This window comes from Equus caballus, chromosome 24, assembly GCF_041296265.1.
Source record: "Equus caballus isolate H_3958 breed thoroughbred chromosome 24, TB-T2T, whole genome shotgun sequence".
NCBI classification, from domain to species: domain Eukaryota; kingdom Metazoa; phylum Chordata; class Mammalia; order Perissodactyla; family Equidae; genus Equus; species Equus caballus.
The window spans coordinates 45,196,070-45,222,829 of NC_091707.1; the positions used below are offsets into that span (position 1 = coordinate 45,196,070).

The window sequence follows — 26,760 nt, forward strand, 5'->3', positions numbered from 1 at the left end:
TCAACTTAACCTAAAGATATGTGTACTCAGAAGACAACTAAAGATAACTTTGATAATATATGATAATGATTAATGGATTAATCTAATAAAAATTTTCTCTTTATGTTTGGAATACACCTTAAAACACCTCTGTAACAACTTTATCTCCACAATTACAATATAATCAGATTACTACTAAAATTAGCTTAAAATCCTAAAACATTCACTGGGTGGAGAGAACAGGAATTGGCTGCCCTGGAATGTTACTAATTGCCACACAGGAGGGACTTCCTGCATGAGAGAGTAAGAAGCTCCACAGACCTGCTCACCAGTGAAACTGTTGAAAATTATTTTTTTAAATAACTATTTAAAGTCTCTGGAAATAGTTCTAAGGAAATACAACAAATGAAGAAACATTTACTCAGGAAAATCTGCTAATTATCAAGAACAGTGAGTGTCAGCAGTATTTGAACTGAGACCCACTCCTTTCCTGCCTCTTCTCAACTCATTGACAGAGAAACTCCTCACCAGACTGATGTAACCAAGAACACAGGGCTCTCTCTCTCTCTCTCCCTCCAGCCAGTAGTTAGAGGGCTATCTTCTCAAAAGGGGCAGGTGTCTGCATTTCTCATCCTGCCGTAAGCTACCTGCTAATGAGGCTAAATTCTTGGTGAGTGCTGCTGAGAGGTGGGAGCTCCCTTCTTTTGCCCGCCCCCTGTGCCTAAATGGGGGCTCTACCTTGGGTGCAGGGCCACTAAGAATACAGGGGCCTCAGCGTCAACCCAGTAAGACCTGAAGCTTCTGCTCCCTTCCCTCTCCAGTATTAAGCATCTACAGCAAGGGACACTCCAAAAGAAGCGCTCCATTGTCCTCACCCTCAACACCAGAGACTTTGATCAGAGATTTTGCCTGGAGGGAGAAGCAAGCCATAAAACAGCTCTTAATCTCTTCTCATAGGAACTGACCTTATTTACTGACTGCACAGTGTGGAAAAGTTCAAATCTAAAGGTACTCTCAGAAACACTAGAGGTTGTGATGAAAGCTAACTGGGAGGCGACTGATAGAATCATCGGACATAAAGGCTAAAGTCAAGGCCAGCTAGTTTGTCCAAGAGAACCAGGGAAATCTCAAAGGCAGTTGAGAGAAGACTGCTTAAAGTCAGAACAAATCTCCAACACTACCCTAGGGAACTGCTGCTTTTAAGGAGACTGAATTTAATTGGTTTAGTGGAGCAATTTATGCTTCAGGGAAATGTTGAAAACAATAGAGCAATCAGCCATCCATCAACAGAGTTTAACAGTTGGGTGTGGTCAGAGAAAGAGAGTATCAAAGAGGAGAGAACTCTTCACAAATCATTTCTTTAAGCCAGTATTACCATGATGATAAAATCAGACAGATGTCACCAGAAAACTACAGACCAATATCCCTTATAAATATGGGTACTAAAATCCTCAACAAAATACTAGCAACTGATTCCAACAACATATAGAAAGAATTATACACCACAACCAAGTGGGATTTATCCCAGGAATGCAAGGTTGGTTTAAAATCTGAAAACCAATTAATGTAATACACCAGATCAATAGAACAAAAAACAAAACAAAATGATCTTCTCAATAGACAGAGAAAAGGCATTTGACAAATGAAAGTCTTTCATGATAAAAACATGCAACAAACTAGGAATAAAAGAGTAATTGAGGAATGTGGATAAAGGGCATCTATGAACAATTCACAGTTAGTATTATACTTAATGGTGAGAGATTGGATGCTGCCTTCCTAAAATTAGGAACAAGCCAAGGATGTCTGCTCTCACCACTTCTCTTCAACATTGTATTGGAGGTTCCAGACAGTATAATTACACAAGAAAAAGAACTAACGGCATCCAGATTGGAAAGGGAGAAGTAAAACTATCTCTACTTGCAGAAGACTTGATCTTACATATAGAAAATGCTAAAAAATCCACTAAAAAATTATTAGAACTAATAAATGAGGTCAGTTATTTTAACAAATAACTGAGACTTGTACACTGTAAAATAATAAAATACTGTTGAAAAACGTTAAAGAAGGTCTAAATAAATGGCAAGATCCCATGTTCAAGGATCCAAAGCCTTAATATTGTTAAGAGGCACTACTCCCAAAACTGATCCATAGAATTCTGCTACTACAAACACTGTTGTAGATTTTTTTGGGGTGTATACATATATGTACTTCCATTGTGTACATACATTCCCACACTTTTAATTACTATAGTTTTATATTATCTTTACTTCTAGCATGGAGAGTTTCTCAAAAATTTGATTATTTTTGAATATTTTCCCTTTTAGATGATTTTTTAAAAATCTTTCCAGAATTTGTGAAAAATCTTATTAAAGCCTGGATTACGATCATATTGAATTTATAATATATTTAGTTCTTTTATGTCTTTAGTAAAATTTTACAGTTTTCTTAACACGTCTTGCATATTTTTAGCTATACAGGCATACCTTGTTTTATTGTGCTTTGCCTTATTGCACTTTGCAGATACTGTTTTTTTGGTTTTTTAAAGATTGGCACCTGAGCTAATCTTTAATTAATTAAATTAATTTAGTTAATCTTGAATTAAGATTGGCATCTGTTGCCAATCTTTTTTTTTTTCCCTTCTTCTTCTTCTCTCCAAATCCCGCCCCTGGAACATAGGTCCTTCTGGCTCTGCTATGTGGGATGCTGCCTAAGCATGGCTTGAGGAGCAATGCTAGGTCTGTGCCCAGGATCCAAACCAGGGAAACCCTGGGCTGCTGAAGCAAAGCATGCAAACTTAACCACTTGGCCATGGGGCTGGCCCCTGATACTGTATTTTTTAAAAGTTGAAGGTTTGTGGCAATCTTGTGTCAAGCAAGTCTATTGGTGCAATTTTTCCAACAGTATTTGCTCATTTCATGTCTCTGTGTCACTTTTTGGTAATGCTCGCAACATTTCAAACTTTTTCATTATTCTTCTATTTTTAATAATGCTCTGTTATCAGTGATCTTTGATGTTATTACTGTAATTGTTTGGAGGTGCCACAAACTGCATCCATATAAGACATTGAACTTAACCAATAAACGTGTGTGTTCTGATGCTCCAACCAGCAGTTCCCCTGTCTCTCCCCTTCTCTTTGGGGCTGGGTCTCCCTATTCCCTGAGACACAACCATATTGAAATTAAGCCAATTAACAACCCTACAATGGCCTCTAAGTGTTCAAGTGAAAGGAAGAGTCACATATCTCTCTTTAAATCAAAAGCTAGAAATAATTAAGCTTAATGAGGAAGGCATATCAAAAACCAAGATAGGCAAAAAGCTAGGCCTCTTGCACCAAATAGCCAAGTTGTGAAAGCAAAGGAAAAGTTCTTGAAGGAAATGAAAAGTGCCACTCCAGTGAACACATGAGTGATAAGAAAGCCAAACAGCCTTATTGTTGATACGGATAAAGTTTCAGTGGTCTGGATAGAAAACCAGCCACAACATTCCCTTAAGTCTAAAACTAATCCAGAGCAAGGCCCTAACTCTCTTCAATTCTATGAAGACTGAGAGAGGGGAGGAAGCTGCAGAATAAAAGTTTGAAGTTAGCAGAGGTTGGTTCCTGACATTTAAGGAAAGAAGCCATCTGCATAACATAAAAGGGCAAGGGGAAGCAGCAAGTGCTGATGTAGAAGCTGAAGCAAGTTATCCCAAAGATCTAGCTAAGATAATTCATGAAGGTGGCTAACTAAACAACAGATTTCCAATGTAGATGAAACAGCTTTATACTGGGAAAAGATGCCATCTAGGACTCTTATAGCTAGAAAAGAGAAGTCAATGCCTGGCTTCAAAGCTTCAAAGGACAGGATGACTCTCTTATTAGGGTGTAGCACAGCTGGTGACTTTAAGTGGAAGCCAATGGTCATTTACCATTCTGAAAATCCTAGAGCCCTTAAGAATTCTGCTACTACTCATTCTGTGCTCTATAAATGGAACAACAAAGGCTGGATGACAGCACATCTGTTTACAACATGGTTTACTGAATATTTTAAGCCCACTGTTGAGACCTCCTGCTCAGAAAAAGGATTCCTTTCAAAATACGACTGCTCATCAACAATGCACCTGGTCACCCAACAGCTCTGATGGAGATGTACAAGGAAAGTAATATTGTTTTCATGCCCGCTAACACAACACCCATTCTTCAGCCCATGGATCAAGGAGGGATTTTGACTCTCAAGTCTCATTATTTAAGACATACATTTCTTAAGTCTATAGCTTTCATAGGTAGTGAGTGATTCCTCTGATGGACTTGGGCACAGTAAATTGAAAACCTTCTGAAAAGGATTCACTATTCTAGATGCCATTAAGAGCATTCGCAATTCATGGAAAGAGGTCAAAATATCAACATTAACAAGAGTGTGATTCCAAACCACATGGATGACTTCGAGGGGTTCAAGACTTGAGTAACGAAGTAACTGCAGATGTGGAAATAGCAAGAGAACTAGAATCAGAAGTGGAGCCTGAAGATGCAACAGCAATCTTATGATAAAACTTTAATTGAAGAGGAGTTGTTTCTTATGGATGAGCAAAGTGGTTTCCTGAGATGGAATCTAACCCCGGTGAAGACGCTGTGAAGACTGTTGAAATGACAACAAAGGATTTAGAATATTAAGTAAACTTAGTTGATAAAGAGGTGGGTTTGAGAGGATTGACTCCAATTTTGAAAGAAGTTCCACTGTGGATAAAATGCTATTCAAACTGCATCACATGCTACAGAGAAATTGTTCGTGAAAGGAAGAGTCAATCAATGTGACAAACTTCACTTCTGCCTTGCTTTAAAAAATTGCCACAGCCACCCCAACCTTCAGCAACTACCACCTTGATCAGTTAGCAACCATCAACATCGAGGCAAGACCCTCCATCAGCAAAAAGATTACAACTCGCTAAAGGCTCAGACGATGGTTAGCTTTTGTTTTTTACTACTGAGGAAGACTGGCCCTGAGCTAACCTCTGTGGCCAGTCTTCCTCTATTTTGTATGTGGGTCACCACCACAGCATGGCTGACAAGTAGTGTAGGTCTGTGCCTGGGAACTGAACCCAGGCTGCCAAAGTGGAGTGCACCAAATGTAACTACTAGGCCACAGGGCTGGCCTCTGGTTAGCATTTTTCAGTAATCAAGTATTTTTAAATTAGGTATGTACATGGGGCCAGACCAGTGGCACAGCAGTTAAGTTCGCACATTCCACTCTGGCAGTGCAGGGTTCGCCAGTTCGGATCCTGGGTGCGGATATGGTACTGCTTGGCAACCCATGCTGTGGTAGGCATCCCACATATAAAGTAGAGGAAGATGGGCACAGATGTTAGCTCAGGGCTAGTCTTCCTCACCAAAAAGAGGAGGATTGGCATCACATGTTAGCGCAGGGCTAATCTTCCTCCAAAAAAAAAAATTAGGTATGTACATCATTTTTTTGGACATAATGCTATTATACATTTAACAGACTATAGTGTAAACATAACTTTTATATGCACCAGGAAACCAAAAAATTGTGTGACTTGTTTCATTGCGATATTTGCTTTATTGTGGTGGTCTGAAACCGAACCCACAGTATCTGCAAAGTATGCCTGTTTTTATTCTTGGTTATTGCAGTTTTCTTTGTACTATTTTTGTGTCATATTTTGTAACTGATTTGCTGATATTTAGAAATACTGTTGATTTTTATATGTTGACTTTGCATCTACTCACTTTACAGGACTCCTTAATTAGTTCTACTAATCTTTCAAATTATTCTCTTGAACATTCAAGACATAGGGCTATAATATCCGCAAATACTGAGTGTTTGTCCATTTGTTTCCAATACTTACACCTTTTATTGTTTTGTTTTACTGGATTAGCTAAGACCTCGCACACAGTGTTGGACAATAACAGTGAGACCTGGTATCCTTGCTTTGTTCCTGATGTTTAGGAAACAGTAGATATTTGAAAGCTTAAACTCCATAATAAATATAAAAAATAATAGGATGTCATTTATGACTTCGAAATATTTTCTTAAAATTACAAAACTGTTTTTGAATAATTCTATGGATTCCTCTGCAAAAGTGCACTTGTGTTAATATTTTCCAAGAGATCATAAACATGTTTAACACTATGACTCCATCATCTTTTTACTTCAAAGGCATATTATATGACTGAAATTAAAGAGTAAGACACCAAAGTCTGACAGTTAATTTAATATAAAATGTTTCGTTATTTGCTTATAAATTTTCCTTGGCACATTAGGGTATTATACTACCATTAAAGCATGTCCAATGTTCTCATCTACATGTGCTCTCTGGAGTCTTAACAGGAGTGAAGTGGGGACTGGAGAAGAAATAAGTCTGTATTAAGAAAGAACGTAATTCTTTTTCAGGGTAAAAGGCATATTCAACATTGGTGTTACTACCTAGAGTTGCATGGGGACAATTTTTCATTAGTGGAGATTCTATCTCCCTTGCTATGTTTTATAGTATTGACTTATTTCTCCTCTTACTTTTCAGAAAAACATAATATCTATAGGAAATGTACATCTAAAAAATTAATACAGCATTCCTGATGTTAAGGATCAGCTAATCCTGCTGTTTCATTTTATATTTCTACCACACAAATTTTTACTTTTATGGATTTTTGTTTTATTATTAATATATTTTCACTGATAAATGTTTTCACAGTAAAATTTTAGCATACATTTGTTTTTTATTTTTCTAAGTTAGAAACTTGGGTTTCACAGAAAAACAACTCCCTTACATTCAACAAATATACTTCAAAGAAATAAAATTAAATATTAAATAAATGGACTGTGTTAAATTAACTACATCTGTCTTTTTCTTTCCACTCGTTTTTTATTTTGTGATAAGAAATTACTTGAATTGTTGACAATAATTCCACATGATAACACGCATATTTATTTACTGATGTCTACTCATTTAGCTATAATTAAATTTACATTTTTTGGTATATACTAACATCAACAAATATTTCCCTAACATCATTTTTCACCACTGCCAACTTTTGGCTCTTATGTATTGAATCAGTCATATTAACACATTAACATTTAAAATTACCTGGACCAGAAGTGTTACTGGGCCACTTTTATCCACTTCTAATATTTCACCATTCTTTGTGCCAACTAAAATATGACCATGTCCTAATGATATGGCACGTATAGATGGGTTATCTTCCAAGAGAAGACCTGAAATGTTAAGTGGAGATTTTCTTTAGGTATGAAGTTACTATAATACAAGGATGTATATATTGCCAATGATGTTATTTTGACAATGAAAATCACACTACAAGGTTGCTTTCTCCTATATTTTAAGTATTCTAATAAAAGCATGCCTTTCCCCCAATCGTTCAATTTACTAATCTCAAAAGTAAGCACCATTTATATACTACGATTCTATGATTCTGTATTATCCCAGATCCCCTGCTACCATTCTGACAACTGTTTCTTTTCCTCTTAGATGTGCCCCTCCTCATCTACCTCCTGTGCCTCTTAGAGCACATACAATATTCTGGTTGGAAATTTTAATTCAACTTACGATTAATTCATTTATGTCTACTGTGTCCTAGGCAGGCTTCCGAGATATATTGGTAAACATGACAGAGCCAGCTCTTGACCTCACAGGGCATACAATGAGAAAAAAAACCCTGTGTGAGGAGCATATGCAAGAGAATTTAACCTTTTTCAGGGGGAGGGGAGTGGAAGGAATCATCCTAGAAGAAATAACATTTGAGATCTGAAAAATGAATATATGGTCAGGTAACTGGAGAGGTCAGGAGGGAGGAGGAAAGGTAAATTCTAGGCAAAAGTAATAGCAGATAGAAAGGCCTGGAGGTCAGAGTATGATGCAGCGCCTTAATGCACCGAGAGAAAGGGGAAGGGGAGAACGGCCTGCAAGGCTAGAGAGGCAGGGTCAACAAAACACCAAGTTTGATGATAAATTCCTGACTGGTGCTAAATGTGATTTTCTTTGGAAAATTAAAAATGTTAAGAATTAACATTAGTAATCTTGTACTTGGTTAATATTTTACCATGTATACCACAGAAAATAGATTTTGAAAGGGCAGCAATGATTCTGGCACCCAACTAAGTGGCTTCCCCCATTTAACTCTGATGCCTGTCTAGTAAAGAAGGAAAAATGCATTCCGTGTGTTCCACCTCAGTGACCACACATGTTAATGAGGAATTAATCTTTTTTCCTACAAAGTAAATTAAATCTCAAACCACCTTTAGACCCTGGGGCCAAAGCAGCTCTTTTTATAGCATAGGTCTTGAGACATCTTTCAAAGGAGTCATCCCAAAGAGCTACCACACCATCTTTTCCTCCAGTTACAAATCCCTATGAAAGTAAAAGATTCAAGTTAATAAAGATTTAGATATTTAAAAAAATAATAACCGTCTTTATATTGAAAAACTCTAGAACAAAGAACATTCATAGCCAAAAGTTACAGCTCATAAAGAACAAGAGTTATCCTAAGAATTCAATGTTTTTTTAAACATCAACATGGAGTCTGCAAAAATATTTACACTGACACTAAACATTCTACTTTTAGGATAGGACTTTAAAAACACAATTTGTAATTTGGAACCATAAAATAGCTCTACCACTTTCAGCAAGTTAAATATATTCTCCTGGAGGTTTCATAATCCCACCCTTTAAAAAGAGAGGATAGAGCCCTAGCGGTTAAAGTTTGGCGCACTCTGCTTCGGTAGCCCAGGTTTGGTTCCCAAGCACGGAACCACACCAGTCGTCTGCCAGTAGCCATGCTGTGGTGGCAGCTCACATAGAAGAACTAGAAGGACTTACAACTAGAATAATAATATGTACTGGGGCTTTAGGGAGGGGGGCAAAAAAAAAAGAGGAAGATTGGCCACAGATATTAGCTTAGGGCAAATCTTTTCCAGCAAAAGAAAAAAGAAAAAAAAAAAAAAGAGAGAGAGGATAGTAACAGTAGCTACCTCACAGGACATGGTGATAATATATAAAGCACTTACACAACTTTTGACACATAGTGATTAATAAATATTAACTTTTTAAACAGCAGACCTATTTCACTGTGTGATCAGAAGTTTAAAAGGAGGAATGAAACAAGGTCAAAAAGACTCTAGTTCATAGATCATTATTGGGTGGCCAAGCTAAGCAGGAAGGCAAAATTCCTTTACTTGTGAAAATGTTCTATACTCCATGATCAAATTGTGTTTAACTTAAAATATCTTTAGGTTACTTACTTTTTCCAACGCATGCATACTGAAGACTGGCCCATCATGTGCTTTAACTGTTTTTACAAGAAAGACATCTCTCCAGATACACACATCTCCTGTGGATGTTCCAGAAAAAGCCATCTCTTCAGTCCATCCATACACTGCACACATCATTGTGTCATTTTTCCCCAGTGTGCCTATGTAGCCTTTTCTTCCAATCAATCCTCCCCCTGGTTCATAAAAAATATTACAAGAGTACCACTTTCAAAACGTATAAAATTATAAAGCAGTAAAATTTCTTTGCTACTGTTGTTTTTGTTTAAATACAAAAACATGGAACAGTAAGGAGAATTAAAAAGAAAATTACAGGTCTCTCAATCAGTGACTTGGGCAACACTTTGCCCAGCTTAGGCAGCCATACCAATGGCTGATTTTAGGCCATAGCATTTTGGATAAACAAAAACACGTGCTAAGTCACTTTTAATTAGTTCTTAGTACTTCTGATTACGTTTTTCAAAATTTTTATTATGAAGCATTTAATACAAAAAGGTATAAAAAACAATGCAATGAACACCTGTATCAATACACTATCAACTTACATAAAATTACTAAACAACTGAAAGGCGATGACAATCCCATCTCCCTTTTCACCTCTTATTCTGAATGCGGTGTTGATTATTCTCACACATTCCTTTATATATATTTTAATACTTATTTATGAATTCTTAGGGCAATGTCATATTATTTTTCATGTTTTAAAATTTTCTATAAATACCATCCTGTATGTATTCTTTTGCAACTTGCTTTTTTCACTAATGATTTGTTATGGAGTTTTATACATGCTGATTTGTACCTCTAGAAAACTCATTTTCATAACTATATAGCATTCCATTATATAAACAAACACAATCTGTCCACTTTCCTATTAATGGTCACTTAAGTTGTCTCCAAGATTTGCTATTGAAAACAATGCTGCTTTAAACATTTTTGTAAGGGCTTCTTCTATACAAGAGATGCTCTAGTAATGCCTAGGAATGGCCATAGGGTATGTGCAAAAGGAACAACACATAAATGAGAGGTATCATCTGTTGCCATATTGTTATCCAGGGTTGATAAATCTATTTACACTCCCATTAATAGTGAAGAGAGTTCCTATTATTTCCCAGCTTTCAGGAACACTTGTTATTGTCAGACTGGGGGATGAAATACCAACTAAATTTTATTGTGGTTTTAATTTGCATTTCCCTGATTATTAATGGGCTGTATCATCTTTTCCTATTTTAATTGGCCATTCACTACCTGTTGATACCTTTTGCCCATTTTTCCAATTAAAGTCATTCATTCACTCAAGAAATACATATGCCAGGTACTATTCAAGGCACTGGGGGTAGAGCTTTGAACAAAACAGACAACGAAATTCCTTGTTTTCATGGAGCTTCCTGGTGAGAGACAGTCAATAAATATGACAAATAAGTAAGATGTATAGTATGTTAGAAGATGATAGGAGCCATGGAGAAAACATAGACATAAAAAGGAGATAAGAAGTGACATGGGTCCATTTTCAGTACGGTGGTTAAGAAAGGCCTCACTGAGAAGGTAATATCTCAATGCAGACCTGAAGGAGGTAGCAAGAACAAGCTATGCAAGAACAGTGTTCAGGGCAGAGGGAGCAGCAAATCCAAAGGCCCCAAATGCAGGAATGTGACAAGAATCTTCAAGGAACAATCAGGGAGGCCAGTATAAAGTAGGAAAGAAAGTAAGGGAGGCACTAATGGGAGATGGGGTCAGAGAGGTCAAAGGCAGTATTTCAGGCCGCTGTAAGGATTTAACTTTTACTCTATATGAGATGGAAAACATTTGGGTAGTTGGAATGACAAGATCTGGCATACGATTTATTAACAGGTTCATTCTGACTTCTGGGTTGAAAGAAAATTGAAGAGCAGCAAGGATGAAAAGAGAAGTCTATTTCAATCATCTGGGCAAATGATAAAGGTGGCGTGGACCACGGTGGTAGCATGGAAGATGATGAAAAGTGGTCACATTCCAGATCCATTTGTAAGATTGTCTTTTCTTAACATAGCAGCCAGAGTCATCAGTGAACCTCAAGGGCAGTTAAGTGGAGAGGTGAAGGAAAAAAAAACATTAGACTTCTCTCAAGAGAAAGAAGACGACACATTGCAAATTGAAAGTGTAAACAACTGTTTGGAGGTGTTTCAGTACGTGGGTAAGAAGAGAAATTGATTAGCAATTGGAGAAGAGAGTTGAAGGGGTTTTGTTGGGTTTTAAGATGGAGAATAACACCATACTTGTATGCTGAAGGGAAAGTCTGTAGAGAAGGAAAACTGATGATGTAGGAGAGAAAGGGAAGAAGAGTTGAAGTCATGTCCTTGAGTAGGTGACAGCAGAAGAGATCTAGTACACAAGTGGAGGGATTGGCCTTCACTAGAGCACAGACTACCCATCTAGAACAGGGTCAGCAAACTACAGGCTGCAGGCCAAATTCTGCCACCATCTATTTTGTACGGTGTGCACTGGAGCAAATTGGCACTATGAGCTGCAGAGGTCACGCCTGTTTCCTTCTCTGCTTCCAGAGCCTGATTCCCTGACTTTTGGCTGCTAACTAGCAGCTGCCCGGGGCTTGAGTTGGTTACTATCTGGAAGTTGAGGATTTTGCTAATGGCAACTGCTGGGACCCAGCAGTGGAACTGAAGTCAAGGAGTCGCCTTGCCTCTGGCCAGCTGCCCAAGTTGAGAAGTTAGGGCTCTCCAGAAGGAGAAGGACACACTAGGATCTCTGCGTTACTTGGGCAGAGTGAAGCTGACCATGATCCCACCCCCCAAACGTGCAGGTCCCCTCTGCTGCAGCAGGCTGATCTTGGAAAGAATGTCTCCAGTTAACGGCAACTGGGTGCAAACAGGGTAGAGCAGAGCAGGAGTTCTCTCTCTTGTTCTATAAATACCTACATAATATTCTTGATTTTGTTCCTGGGCCTGGAAAATCTAAAATATTTATTATTTGGTCATTTACAGAAAGAGTTTACCACCCCTGGTTTAGATAATCAATAGCTGTGTCTTCTGATACATACAGCATAACATGTTCCTACTGCACAAGGTCATGTTTTCCTTGCACTCAAAAACTTTCAATGGCTCCCCACCCCCACCAGCCACAGAATAGAGTTCAAATTCCTTAAAGGATAGACTAATAATTCATAACTTGGAATTCTCAAAGCCTATACCTGGAAGGTAAAAAGGTAAAAAGCACCCTTTTAACCTCAGGCCTAAGTCATCTTTAACTTAGTTTACATAAAGCTATACATTCAGAGGTTAGACAGCATTTACTCAGATTAATAAAGTGGTTACTTATTTCCCACTTGGCTAGCGAACCCTGTAGATCAGAACCCCAAAAGTGAAGAAGGTTAAAATGTACACCAAAGCCTTAACATTTATCCTTCTATGGTTCAGTTTCAGATCTATTATATGTCAAATCAAACTGAAGGAGAAAAGTTAATTGCAAATCTTTTCATTTTAAGGCTACTTACTTTCATTAAGTCTCTTATTTCAAATACACTTATAGTTTTTTTTCAAGACAGAAATAATAAGCATTACTTGCTGGGTATTTGCAATTCCAAGTAACTAAGATACTCAAAATTTTTCTCTAAATGTACGGGAATGAAATCATAAATGTGAAAATACTTCTTTTTAATTTGTAAATGTATATACACTATGATCTGATGAATCTGGGATGAAGATCAATTCGTGTCTTACGCAGCTTACAACTTGAAAGTTACTTGAACTTTGGAAATGTCTTTAATGAGCCTATTCTTTTCTAACAATGTTTCACTTTTTCCTATATTTATGTATTTTATCTGAAAGGTTTAAGTGTGCTGAGACTTTGATGTTAAATTGCTGGAGTTTATACTATTCTATTTGGAAAAGAGGCTTTTATTTTAAAACATGAACTTCTTCCACAGTTATTGTTTTACAGTTACAAATGACTAAGTAATATAAAATTCCATTTCTATATCATTCTATAGCATATGAAGAATTTTAAAAAAATTTTTCATGTTCAGTTTAGACTAAAAACATCTTTAACAGAAGGAAGGAGTCTGGACATCACTTGATTAATCTTCTAAGTTAAATCCTGTTGCAAACATGAATACTACATCAATGCAGCCAATAAATGACAATAAAATAAATCTAACATTTGTTTAAAACGTACCAAGACAACTGTGCATCACTTTTTCAAAAAACGAACTTTGTATTTTGGATAATTTTAGATTTTCATAAAAGACACAAAGATAACACAGAAGGTTCTCGTATACTCCTTATCCAGTTTCGCTTAATGTTAACATCTTACATCTATAGTAATCTATACTATACTATATTACAGTACATCTATAGTAATCTATAGACTATTTGTCAAAACTAAGAAACCAACATGTTTGTTACATTACTATTAACTGACCTCCGACTTCATTCAGATTTCACCTGTTTTTCCACTAATGTCTCTTTTCTGTTCCAGGATCCAATCTAGGATACCACACTGCACTTAGCTAAATCACTTTTTAAAGCAACAATTTCTTAAATTTCAAAGGAGTAAAAAGAAGCACTTTCTTACCTGCTCTACGCCAAAATTTCATGTGTTTAATTCCAGCTGTAATTAATTTATCAGGCACGTAGGGGTTCATCTTTACAACAAAAATCTTATCTTTACTTCCTCTGAAATAAATACCAAAATGTTTTAACTCTGAAGATAAATCTCTCCTGTAATAATCTTTTGCCTAATCCATACCTTTATCCTGATTACTCCATTACTGAATGCTTGGCCCACTTGTCTCTCAAGTTTGGAATATGTAATCATGCATTTGTACATTTGTTATTTTGTCATTATTTTAATATATTAACTCTAATCAACAGAATCTTAAAAGATAGGAACAATGAGAATTGAACTTCTTGTGGATAGTACCTATTGCACCTACTACAGTACTGTGCACAGGGAATGCTATTTTTGGAGTAAATAAGTTAAAGAAATTTTTTAAAATACTCTGTTATAGCTTAAAATAGCCTTTCCAAACACAAAGTTCCCCTTAAATTATTTTATATTTGGGCATTGTCTATATACTCTGGAAAAAAAGCACTTATCTATATATTTTAAGTGTTTTAATGTCTTACTTTAAGGAACAGGAAATTAAAAAAAATAGTCTCTGACACTGTTTCCTCCTTTAAAGCAACTATTCATATTTTTTATTATTATAGAAATAATACATGCTCATTGCAGAAAATTTAGAAAATAAAAAATATAACAGAAAATAAAAATAATCTATAATTTCTTTGTGATATATGAGTGTGTACATATCTTCTTTCATTCAAATATATAAGCATTTTATCATACTTTCCAAGGACTTTATAATAGCTTATCATACAGTAGAATTCATGCTACCTGTAAATGGAGATTTTAGATAACAGCTTTTTTCAAATTAGTTACATTACTAATTGTCATACTAGTTACATTAAAAAGTAGGTTCACAAGGGATAAACCTACAAATGAATCCTGAAATTGTTTGTCTTTTTACCATGATTATACTATTTATTTGATGGTAATAAAGACAGCAGCAATAAACAAAGCTTCAAAATTGTTTTAATTAAAAAATTTTTAAGTCCAAAGTAATGGTAGTATTTTGTCAACGTGATATCAGGGTTTTTTCCTTACCTTGCTAGTGAAAGTTTCTCTCCTTTCTTCCAGTCCCACAGCACAATAGTATGGCCATCATCTATTCCAACTGAGGCCAAACGTTTCCCATCCGCTATGAAAATTCATCAGAGAGATATACTGAGCATTAACATCAGAAGATAAAAAACATTCAGTACACATTCTAAAACCACAGCACCATATTTAAAATTTTATCAAATAATGCTAAATGTTAGGCATGCATACATCTATTAAAAGAATTAGAATTTATAAGGGGGGACAGTTTCTCAACATATCTACTGGCATTTTCTCTGAGCTCATTTACTTTATCTATCCACCAGGATGGAATGAGGGGAAGGAGGAAGATAAGTAGATAGACTTAAAAAATGAGGAGGAAAGGAAAAACTGAAAGAAGGAAGAAAAGATTTACTTCAATTAAATTCACCATAAGAATTCCACTGTGATATAAGAACTTACAGCAACAATGAAAAGTTAATCATTGAAAAAGGTGTAGGTTAAAACTATATATTGCCATTAATACAATGATTTTTAGTGAAGGTTAATCACTTTAGTTGTTACTATTATCAAGCAACAAGCAATGACTGTATTAGACAAATGATTGAGCTAAATTAGTCATGCTGACAGGTGTGCACGTGTTTACAGGTTATAAAGGCTCAAACTCCACTAAAATGTTTGCCACTCCACCACACTTTCTGCAGACCTCAATTAGTTCATTGCTACCAGTGGCATTTTTCCTGTTGACTCCCTTAGTTTGCCGTTCATTTTCTTCCTTCTTGATTCTTAGCAGATCCCTGAACGTGTATATACATTTTCTCCCAAAACTCTGCTATGAATAATTCACTATCACTTTTGTCAGAGCAGCAGACAGCACAAATTTACTGTTTCGTTTATTATAAATTTCTCTATTAATGGTATTTCCCTCCTCTTCCCGAACCACATGCTGGCTTTCATTGTAGATCTATCTGCAGCTCTTAAACTTTCAAACATACAGCAACAACGTAACATAATCTGAAATTATTTTGGTAAAAGGGCTTGGAATTGTCACTTCATAGAAATGTTACAAAACAAATACTTCAGTTCTCAACTCTTTTTTTCTTAGCTTTCACCCTAAACATTTTCATAATTAACTCTGTGGCTGTAAAATATTAAGTGAGATCAGGGTTTGCCCAAAGTAGAAGATATATACCACTAGTAGTAATTGGATAGTTTTAGATGTTATGCAAACATTTTTTATTTTAATAGAAACATATTTAAATTAACAGGTATTCAAAATTACACTCATTAAATTATAATTATAAACCAGCCAGCAAACCCACTCTTTCACAGCCCTGATTGGTTAGGACAACAGTATGCATATTTGATAAAAATTGTGAAGGTCATAGCTAAATGACAAGTGCAGCACTGATTTAGACTAAAATGCTATGTATTGCACCTCTGTATTTTGGTCATTCTTACTGAGATAGAAAACAGCCTTACCTGAGAAATCAACAGCACAGACACCATATTGGTGGTAGCCCTTTAAAATTGACAATGGTTTAATGGTCTCTGTATCCCATATGTGAATTGAGGGATCCCTACCTACCTAAGATAGAAAGAATTATAAAAGTCACTTTATACAATTAAATTATTTTACAGGAGATTTTACAGCCTGTCTTATTTGCTATAGATATTTATCAAATAAAAAATATAAAGTAGGTGATATATGTGACTAACATTTTTTTCTTACAATTATTGAAAAGCTAATGACACTAAGCTCACTGTTTCTAGGAATGTTCTAGAACTATGTGATTCCTAAAATTTATTCTATTCTTCATAAATACAGATGCTTACTGAGTACCTTTTATTGGCAATGTTCCTATGCTAGATACAATGAACACTACGACATTCAGGTACATTTTGCACACTTATTGGGAAAACAAGATACTTTCGGTTAAATAAGAACATCTGGAAATACATGCCTAATGAGGGATGAAAAGGCTGTAGAGAAAAACTTCATAGAAGAGATGATACTTGACCTGAACCTTCAGAAACCACAGGTCTTGGATAAAAAGAGAAGAAAGCAGGCCCATTCTAGGCTAGGATAATTATAAACAAAGATACAGAGGGGTTAAAGCAGGTAAACAAGACTCTGAATAGACAGTTTTACTGCAGTGGTCTATCACTTTTTTTTTTTTTTTTTTTTTGGTGAAGAAGATTGTCCCTGAGCTAACATCTGTGTTAAGCTTCCTCTATTTTATATGTGGGATGCCGCCACAGCATGGCTTGAGGAGTGGTGTGTAGGTTTGAGCCTGGGATCTGAACCCATGAACCCCAGGCTGCCAAGGCAGAGTGCGCAAACTTGACCACTATGTGACTGGGCCAGCTGCTCTATCACTTATCTTTAAACTTGGTTTATGATGTTCATGAATGCACAGATAAACTATCAATTCTGAATTATTCCTTTAGCCTCAAGTAATCACTGTCTTTAACTATAAGGATAATGAGATATAATAGCTTTGCCTATAAAGGCAACTCCTGAAATAACTAAGATAGCTACCAAATATCGTTAATTTTGAGATTGGTTTTATATAAAGACATAACAAAAAATGACACTGAAATCAGTCAATAATTCACTAAGTTATTCAGCCAAACATTACCAGTGAGTGTTAAGTTTTCTTTCTACTTAACCTCTGCAGAGCTTGATACTTCTGATAACTTCACAGGACTACTCTCTCCTAGTTCTCCAGTCTCCTTGACTCTTACTACTGAGCTTCCTTCACAGTTTCAGCACCTGTCCCTCAAATGCAAACTTCCCCAAGATTCCGGCTTTCATACTACGGTCTTCTCATCCTACATTTTTGCCTGGAGGTAACTCACTTCCACTTTCAACAGTTAAATCAACAAATGACTCCCAAATTCTACCCTCCAACCTTCAAACTTTTCTTCTGAATTCAAGACTCACATGTTCAACTGCCCACTGGACATGTCACACGGAAATGATGATGAAGACTAACATTTACTGAGAACTGACTTATGTGCCAGAAACTATTCTAAACATTTTACAAGGATTGACTCATTTAATAATCAAACAACTCTATGAGATAGGCACTGATAGTACTCCCATTTTAAAAGATGTGGAAACTGAGGCATAGAGAGGTTAGGCAATTTTCCCACAGCTAACAAGTGAAAGAGTTCGTTTTAAACAGCATATTCAGTACTGGCTTAAGTAATATGTAAGTGTTATTCAAGCACACTCAGGGCATGTCAGATAGGCATGAGGGGAGAAGGGAGAGATGGGGCAAGTGCTCAGACATGTTACTTGTCCTAAGCCTTAAAAGGAGGGGTAGGAATTAGATAAAGTTGGATGATTGAACGGACCTGAAAGGGAAGAATTTTCCAAGAGGAGAGAACTATATAAAAGACCTGAAACAGCATTACACATGTTGGACAAATTCTAAATAGCTCAAAAGGCAGGAGTATAGTTTACAAGGAGGTAAATGGTAAGAGAGAAAAAGAGAAGTTTGGAGACTTAGACTAGGTTAAATGCCTTGAGGTGCATGTTACTGAGTTTACATATTAGCCTAAAAGTTACTAATACACACTGAAGGAAAGAAAGATTACTAAGGGACTGGAAAATGGATAGGGGTAATTAAAGGTGGGAGAACAGCTGGTTGGGTATAGCAATAAATTAGAGATTATGAAGCATTGAATTGCCAGTAGAGATGAGGTTTTAAAAAAAAAAAAAAGCAAAGATACATTCAAGGTAGAGAATCAAGCTATATTCAGGGCAAATAACGGATGCAACTCTGGGACTGACTGGCTATCAAGGGTGAAGAAGAACAAGGCTGACTCTCAGGCTTAGGCAACCAAGTTAACATAGCACCATGTTCTAAGTAGGAAACAGCATGAGCATGAGCAGGTTTGGAAAGGAAGCTTAAGCCCATTTATCTCCATTTTGGACATGCTGAATCTGAGCTGTCCACAAGATATCTAAAAGAGCGTATTTTCCGTGAATTGTAAATATACAGTAATTCATCCAACTCTGATACTAGCTTGTGAACTCTTCATAGTGGCAGCCAATCTAAGTTATCTTTTTGTTTCCCACAGCACTCGATGCTTTCAAATAGGAAGCACTCAACAAATATTTGTGGAATGAAACAAAATTTCTAAATTATGGTACAATCAGTCAGGGTACTCAAAGTGAAATACATAAATAAGTTGCTAGGTAAGGTTCTTTCAGCTCCTTTCATCTAGAATTAGGATCACGGTTCTCAACAAAGGGGAGTTATTTGTACTCTATTCTTCAGAAAACAAAACACCGTTTAGATTTGTCAACTAAATTTCAAAACATCCAGATAAAATACTTTGGACATATCTTTTTATTTTTAATAAATTTTTTTTTCATTTTGAACAATTATGAGAAACATTTATTTCAGAAGTCTCTAATTATAGAGACGGGACTGGTTGGTTGTAATATAACACAGGAAAGAAATGGAAAACACTGGGAGAAGTGGAGGAGGCAGCGTGAGCCTGTGCCTTGGGGAAAAGGTTTTGATTCTGCAGCGTCTAAAGCAGACACGCTGTTGTTTAAGCAGAAGCAAAGGAGCTATGGCTTGATGGTGAAGGAAACCAGAATATGTCACCCCAAAATATGCCTCTTTGACATAAAAATTATTTTAGGCTTAAGGCAATAAAATAGCAGCAAACCCAGAGAAAGCTCCTCCTTTTCTGCATAAAGGTAGGTAATACATATAATTTTTTTCAATTTTATTGAGATATAATTGACAGACAACATTGTATAAGTTTAAGATGCACAACCTGTTGATTATATAAATTCTCCTTTTACTGGAGACAGACTTGCAACCCAGAGACAGCACCAGGGGAATCTGCAAACAAACCTTTCTCTATTAGTTTCCTCCTATATATTTACCTTTCCACAGTTTGTTGTTCTTGGAAGCCTAAAACTGGTTTCCTTTGTCCTGTCATTTCTCTACAAATTTACTGTTTTCTACATAAGCTGGAATTCTAAGTTACCATTTTGAGTTACTTTTGGTTTAGGTTTCACTCACAGGATAAGCACTGTATGCATAAATACATTGTTTTTCTCCTATTAATCTGTCTTTTTGAGTCCCAGATGAAAACTAAGATGGGCAGAGATAAAGTTTTGCCTCCCCTACAGCGGGTATCCAGGGATATCCTGTGGGCATACTCACTTTTAATTCAATCTGGCCTGAATTCCCTAAAATCCCAGAATCATGTTAGTAAATGACCAGTTTTTACATTTTTCATACCAGTAGTACCAGAATAATGTCCAAACTCCTTGCCACAGCACAATGGGTACATAACTGTACTTTAAGAGGAACCACTTATACAAACTAAAGGTAAAGGTAAATGGTGCCCTTAGTTCTTCCACTAATGTCCATCACGCACGCTAAGATTTGAATACCTCAGGCTACTCTCACTTCTTTAAATAAGCTGTGTTTTGTTTTGTTTTGTTGCCCCACTTTTATACTCGAAAAAACACACTTAGAACACTTTCTCCAACCTCCCCTCTGTCAGTAAATTACTCAGCTCAAAGGTCATCATTTCTATGAGGGTTTCCTTGATTCTGTTAGGCACAAGTAATCAGTCCTTCATTATATTACAAAGGACTTCATACACATCTATACATTAGTGGTTCTCAGCAGGGAGTGATCTTTGCCTCCAGACAACATTTGACACCGTCTGGAGACATTTTTTCAGTTGTCACAACTAGGCAGGGTGGTGTTACTGGCATCTAGTGGGTAGAGGCCAGGGATGCTGCCAAACATCCCACAATGCATAGGATTGCCTTCTACACAACAATGCAATTATCCTCACAACAAAGAATTATCTAGCCCCAAATGTCAATAGTGCCGAGGTTAACAAGCCCTGATCTATACTTATGACCTCATATCAGAACTTTTCTTGCATGTATATCTTTCCCCCTCAGAATATGTGTGCTTACCATGGCAAGATGTCTTACTTATCTCTATATTCCTAGCACATTTCCTAGTACATCGCACATGCTCTATGAATGTTTTTGAATGAAGGGGAGACAGGAGGGAGAGAAATAAGGGAGGAAGGGAGGAAGAGAGGAAGAGAGAAAGAGTGAGCAATGGGGAGATACAAACACAGGGAAGGAAGATGGGACAAAGGAAAAGGGAAGAGTTTTCTCTCCTTTTAGGGAAGCTACATAGGATGATGAAAGCTGCCTACCCCCCGGCCCTCAATATATCCTAGAAGGTATATTTACACAGTGTTTAAAGCCAGACAGATTAGGGCTTTAGGCTTTCTCCCTTATTTGCTGAGAGGTCTTTGAGAAAATTATTTAATTTTGTTAAACCTAAACTTCCTCATTTATAAACTGGGGGAAATGGTTTCTCTCTTCACAGACATGAGAATAAAATAAATATACGTTCAGAAACTAGAAAAGTGCTTATATAGAGCAAGAATCTATAAACACCATCCCTTCCCTTCCCTGTCTAAGAATATCCATATAGAGAGGTATCAGTTAAGATTTTTCTCAATGTTTGCTATCTCAATACTTCTTTGTACTTTGGTAAACTTGAATAGGTTACTATCATGATAGTAAAATAAAAACACAGTCATCCTGTTTGTCATAGAACATTTGTTAGATAACATATTATTTTAGATAACTCAACTTAGAGAAATCAGATTTCTAGTCTTTGTTTTCTATAATTTTTACTCACAAATTTTTAAAAATTAATATTATCCTGACAGAAGACAAGCCAGAGCTCTTAGTTCCAAATTCAAATTAAAATAATAACTAAAACAATAAAACTCTAAGGAAAACTGTCGGACAAAAGTTGAGATAAATTTTATTTGTAATTTGAAAATAAAATCCCATTCTAAAGAATTCTTTATTTTTCATTTCCTAGAATACTAAAGATAGATTTTTAAAAAGTGGATTACCCTAACTTTAAACCCAAACAAAGGTCTAACCTATCTGGTTGCTGTCACACAGTGTTTCAGAGGACCTACCTGGCCCGTTGCTACATAGTCTTTCAAAGGATGAAGAGCCAGGCAGAGAATGTCATCATCGTGACCCAGGTAAAAGCGCTGTGTGTTCTGCTGTCGATTGTAAATGACACCCACTGCTGCTACGTGGTATACGATTTCACCAATTTGAGTATAAAACAGATTACTTCGACAGTCATAACCTCTGTAACTAAATATAGAAAACATATGGCATAAAAGTACCTTTGGCCTTTTATCTGATAAAGGTACAGAGGAAAAGCAGGTACCTTTTAGGTCATTCAATTTCCAGTTTTACAAAGTACTGAAGAATTAAAACAAAATACAAGCATCTGAGATCCCACAAACTTTTGTGAATTGCTCTGATTACAAATAGTAAGATCCAAGCTATAATACTGAGTGAAAAAAGGTGGAGAAAAGTGTATATACACTACTATTTGCATAAGTATAATACTAAATTTGTATACTATAAAACATAAATAGTTGTTTTTATTTACAAGTGAAAGAGTATAGAATATATATTTGTAATTGTATATGCATAAATATTTCTGAAACTAAGTAACAGTGATTACTGTTGGAGGGGGAAAATGCTGGCTGGGAGGGCAGCAGTAGGAAGAAGATTTTCAAAGTGTATCTTTATATATACATTGTTGAATCATGAGAATATAATATATACTCCAAAAATAAGTTTAAACAATTTCAAAACATTATACACACTAAGAGAAAAAGTAACCAAATCTTCTTAAAACGGTCAATATAATTCCATTTATATAGCAACCTTTCTTTGTGCTTCAAAGAAATCCAATTCATTAAACATAACGAATAGAAATACTGCCTGTTTTAACACTGGAGGAAAAATACTTTTGGTAAATAAACCCTTTTTCAAATTCCTGAAGGCATTATCAGCCAGGTAAGAAAATGACCACTGGGTCGGGGAAGGAAAGAGTTGGACTGGAGAATCTGTTGTTCCAGGATGAAATGTGACACCTGTATTGTCACATGTTCTAAGAGAATCCAGAAACTGTGTTTTATTTAAATTAAAATATGAAGGCCAAAATAAGCCACAATATCACTCCAAATTAGACATATTTAGGGGAGGATAATCTCTTACATTTTACTTTTTTTTATTTGCTTAAAGACGAGATCCATTTCTATAAATACAGTAATACTAAACTTTCATAAGACAAATTAATTTTTTTATTTAATAAACACTTATATAGTGCTTATTATGTGCCAGACAACACTCTAAGTCACCAAAAGTACTGACTTTTTTACTCCTCATGGGAACCCTATGATGTAAGTATTATTATCTCCATTTTACAGATGGGGAAACAGAGGCACAGAGAGGTTAAGTGCTTGCTCAGAGTCACAGAGCTAGTAAATGTGAACCAAAATTCAAACACATAAGTGAAAAATAGTTGTTTTATACCCGTGAACAAAGTGTAATCGAATGCTATTTCCTGGAGCCCATTCTCTTCTTTTAGAAGTACCACTTTTTTGTTTCTCTTTGCATTGTTCTTTAAGCTGAGGTAGATCTTCTTTGTAAACCTTTAAACAACACACATAAGTAGAAATATTCTTAGAACATATATTAATAAAAGTGTTCACAGAGTCCTAATGTAACTTTCAGACATTGTGGCTACTGCTGATCACTAAAGTTTTAAGTGCCTTAAATAGAAAGGTACTGTATGAAATTTACTTCTTTGGAAAGACAAAGTAATTTACATTTTCTATATCACTCTGACAACATATTTAGTGTTCCATGAAATTTTCATACTTCATAGGAGGATATTTTAAAGCGAATAAATGGGAGTGTACTGTGACAAAAAGCTATCGGCAATTATCACACAGGCACACTTAGTATATCAAGCACTTAGCATAAAATAACATTTTACACAAGTGTACTTTAACTCTTAAAGGGGAAAACTGAAATAGCTACACATTTCTTAGAAAATTAAAAAATACCAAAGATAACAATAGATGATTAAACAACAGGTAGCAAGATAAAGAAAAAACTAGACTTTTTCAGGGAAAAATCATGCGATAATGAAACTTACCTGCCGACGGTAGGTGAGCTGTGTCTCTTGTTCAATTTCAGAATCCAGTTCTGGAACATCAGACAGATCTGAATCTGATTCATCACTATTAGAATCAGCCAGACTTTCTGTAATTTTTTTAAATGAAACATTACTTGTTTAAAGCAGATTCATTTTCAAAACAGCACTGTAAAACTAATGTTTAAGAGCTGACTGTGCCAACTGAGATGGAGACAAGCCATGAAACAATCAAATGAAATTACCTATTCAAGTGACACAGACGTCAGTAAACTGTACTACAGATTATCTTCCTCTCTACTCACTGCAAACTCAATCTCTCCTTTAAATCCCTTCACTGGCTTCCCAAGGACTGCTACATCAAATTTAAATGTCTGTGCAAATATAAGTAAATATAATCTATAATTAAAATGAAAACTAGCTAGAAAATACTACTCGCAACAGATGAATTGACATTAGATAACTTCTCCTCGTCAAAAAAACCATATATGAAGCCTAGATACCCATCACCCAGAGAATATATTAAATGTTTACTAATGTTACTGCTACCTCACTCATCATTTGATGGATTAAAATGCAGCCAAAAGTACATTGTATTCCATGTTTTGTGACATCTGACTTTAAACACACAGACCTAATATTTTAATTTGAAATTTCCACTAATAATAGTCTCTACTCTTAACTTATGAGGCTAGATTATTACACTTTAGCAGTAAAATTGTTATTTTGGGGTTATTGAAGAGTTATTTGACAGAGAAATTGTTTAGGTGGTGTGTACTACTCACCTTGAGGTGCTATATGAAGAGTATCTTTTAGTTTTCTTTCAGTAATAAATTTCCACTGAAAGACAGAGTGATCTGCTCCACCAATAGAAATAACCCATTGATAATCATGCGACCATCTGACATTAGTTACGTGAGCCGAATGGCCAATATATTTTTTAAATTTGGCCCCTATAACAAAAATATACCTTTAAATTGATAAACAAATGCCAACACACAAAAATACCACTTCAAACAACAATTTCTATACCTGAACCAACATATCCTCTTTCTATTATCTTAATTATGATCAAAGGGGAAAAACCTTAATTCAAAAATTTGTTCAATAAACAAATGAATGAGTCTACATCAAGGGATATAAATCTTTGCTCTACTGATTCACAATACAATTTGATAGGAACCACCAGGGCTGTGAGGTATTATCTTACTGCTCTGAGAAAAGCCTGCAGCCACAAGGAGATCAACTGTTTTCATACTAACATATTTGAACGCTTTGACCTGAGGTCTTAAGTGACATTCAGCCAGTCTACTCCACACCAACCATGATCAGCCCTAGCAGCCAGAGGGGATCCTTTGAAACTGAAGTCATCAACAAAATACTAGCAAACAAAATACTAATACAGCAACATATAAAAAGGATTACATGACATGACCAAATGGGATTTACATCAGGAATGCAAAGTTGGTTCAACATACAAAAATGAACATAATATACTATATTGATCAAAATAAAATATGCCCAATGACCTGAACTTGTACAGTTGACTACTTCATCGGAATTCTTGAGAAAAAGACATAAGAAAAATGTCTCCTAAAACATATATGTTCAACAAGTTAAATGATTAAAGAGAATAAGCCATAAGAAAAGTATAACTCATTGTATAGTCTGACTATATGAAGCAATTCTGGAAGTGGGAAGAAAAATGATTCTTTAAAGAGGTAAAGTATTAATCCATAATATATGAATTCAAAAATAATTTTCTAATAAATATTTCATGGCCAAAAATAAACATAACATATGACAATAATTTTTGAATTAGCAAAATAAATGGTAGCTAAGTCTGGTCATTTTCATGAAACCCTCCACCAAATAATCAGTATACATATTTTTTAAAACATAAACCCTCTTACTTATCTCAAAACTAATTTTCTGCAAGAACTTAAAAGTCTGTTATAACTTTGAAAGAAAACATACCTTTTCTTAAACAAGGATATCGGAATAATTTTATAATTCCATAGTCATCAGCTGTAACTAAAACTTGGCCAATATAGTTTCCATCTACTGAATTTATATCATTGATATCTGAATACTTGGGCCAAATTCCATTTACTTCAAGGCCTGAAACACATGTCCACGAAGCCCAGTGAACACCTTTGATTTCGTCTTTATTTGTCACTTCTTTTCCTCCTAAAAATAATAAAGAGTCTTAGTGTAAGGTTATTTCATTTGATTTTTATTCAAGCATAAATTGTACTGATAACATGATGAACTCCAAAATTTAAATATCTTCCCACTCTAGTTAAACGAGAATATATAAATAGGTAGGTGAATATGGTAAGGAGAGGAGAAAATTAAATGCAAAGAACTAAAAAAAAAAAGCCACCACCAAAATTATATTGGTTCAGAGACACACACAAATTTAATTATGATGTAGCTTAGCAGCTTCAGCCATGTGGAGAATAAAACTGAACTCTGTTAAAATCATGCTCCCGATTAGTCACAATAGCGTTTAAGTTTGAAGAAAAAGAAAAAGCCATAAGAACATGGCAAACTGAGTATTTAAAAAGAAACCTAAGAAGATAACATGATTAAGAAGAAAAGAGAAAAGGACCAGGAAGGATTGACAAGTGGGGAGTAATACATTTTCATTAGGTAACAGGACTTTAGGATTCAGTCAATCTTCATGTTAATGAAAAAGTTTTGGGGAGATGTATTAATTATGCAGTCAGTCTTATTAAAGAAATTATTGGAAAATAGTGACTAATTCACCAAGCATCATACTAAATAAATTAGAGAGAGATAAT

At 35.5% G+C, this 26,760-nt stretch overlaps 1 protein-coding gene across 11 annotated transcripts in view; it reads right to left on the reverse strand.

Annotated features, from left to right (window-relative positions):
• Positions 1-26,760, reverse strand: part of EML5 (EMAP like 5) — a 140,203-nt gene that overhangs the window by 56,066 nt on the left and 57,377 nt on the right. For 6 of the 11 annotated variants that reach the window (XR_011432098.1, XR_011432099.1, XR_011432097.1 and 3 more), the window contains exons 10-20: positions 25,931-26,143; positions 24,739-24,906; positions 23,957-24,063; positions 23,329-23,447; positions 21,902-22,092; positions 16,380-16,481; positions 14,904-14,997; positions 13,812-13,912; positions 9,222-9,424; positions 8,220-8,331; positions 7,054-7,181 (exon numbers count right to left, since the gene is read on the reverse strand). Coding sequence is in view for 3 of the 11 variants with exons in the window: in XM_070249744.1 (XP_070105845.1) it covers positions 7,054-7,181; positions 8,220-8,331; positions 9,222-9,424; positions 13,812-13,912; positions 14,904-14,997; positions 16,380-16,481; positions 21,902-22,092; positions 23,329-23,447; positions 23,957-24,063; positions 24,739-24,906; positions 25,931-26,143 (1,538 nt within the window). In the remaining 8 variants the exon portion in view is untranslated. Of the gene's footprint in view, positions 1-7,053; positions 7,182-8,219; positions 8,332-9,221; positions 9,425-13,811; positions 13,913-14,903; positions 14,998-16,379; positions 16,486-21,901; positions 22,093-23,328; positions 23,448-23,956; positions 24,064-24,738; positions 24,907-25,930; positions 26,144-26,760 lie in introns of all 11 variants that reach the window. The other 5 variants (XR_011432100.1, XR_011432101.1, XR_011432102.1 and 2 more) reach the window with 2 other exon arrangements.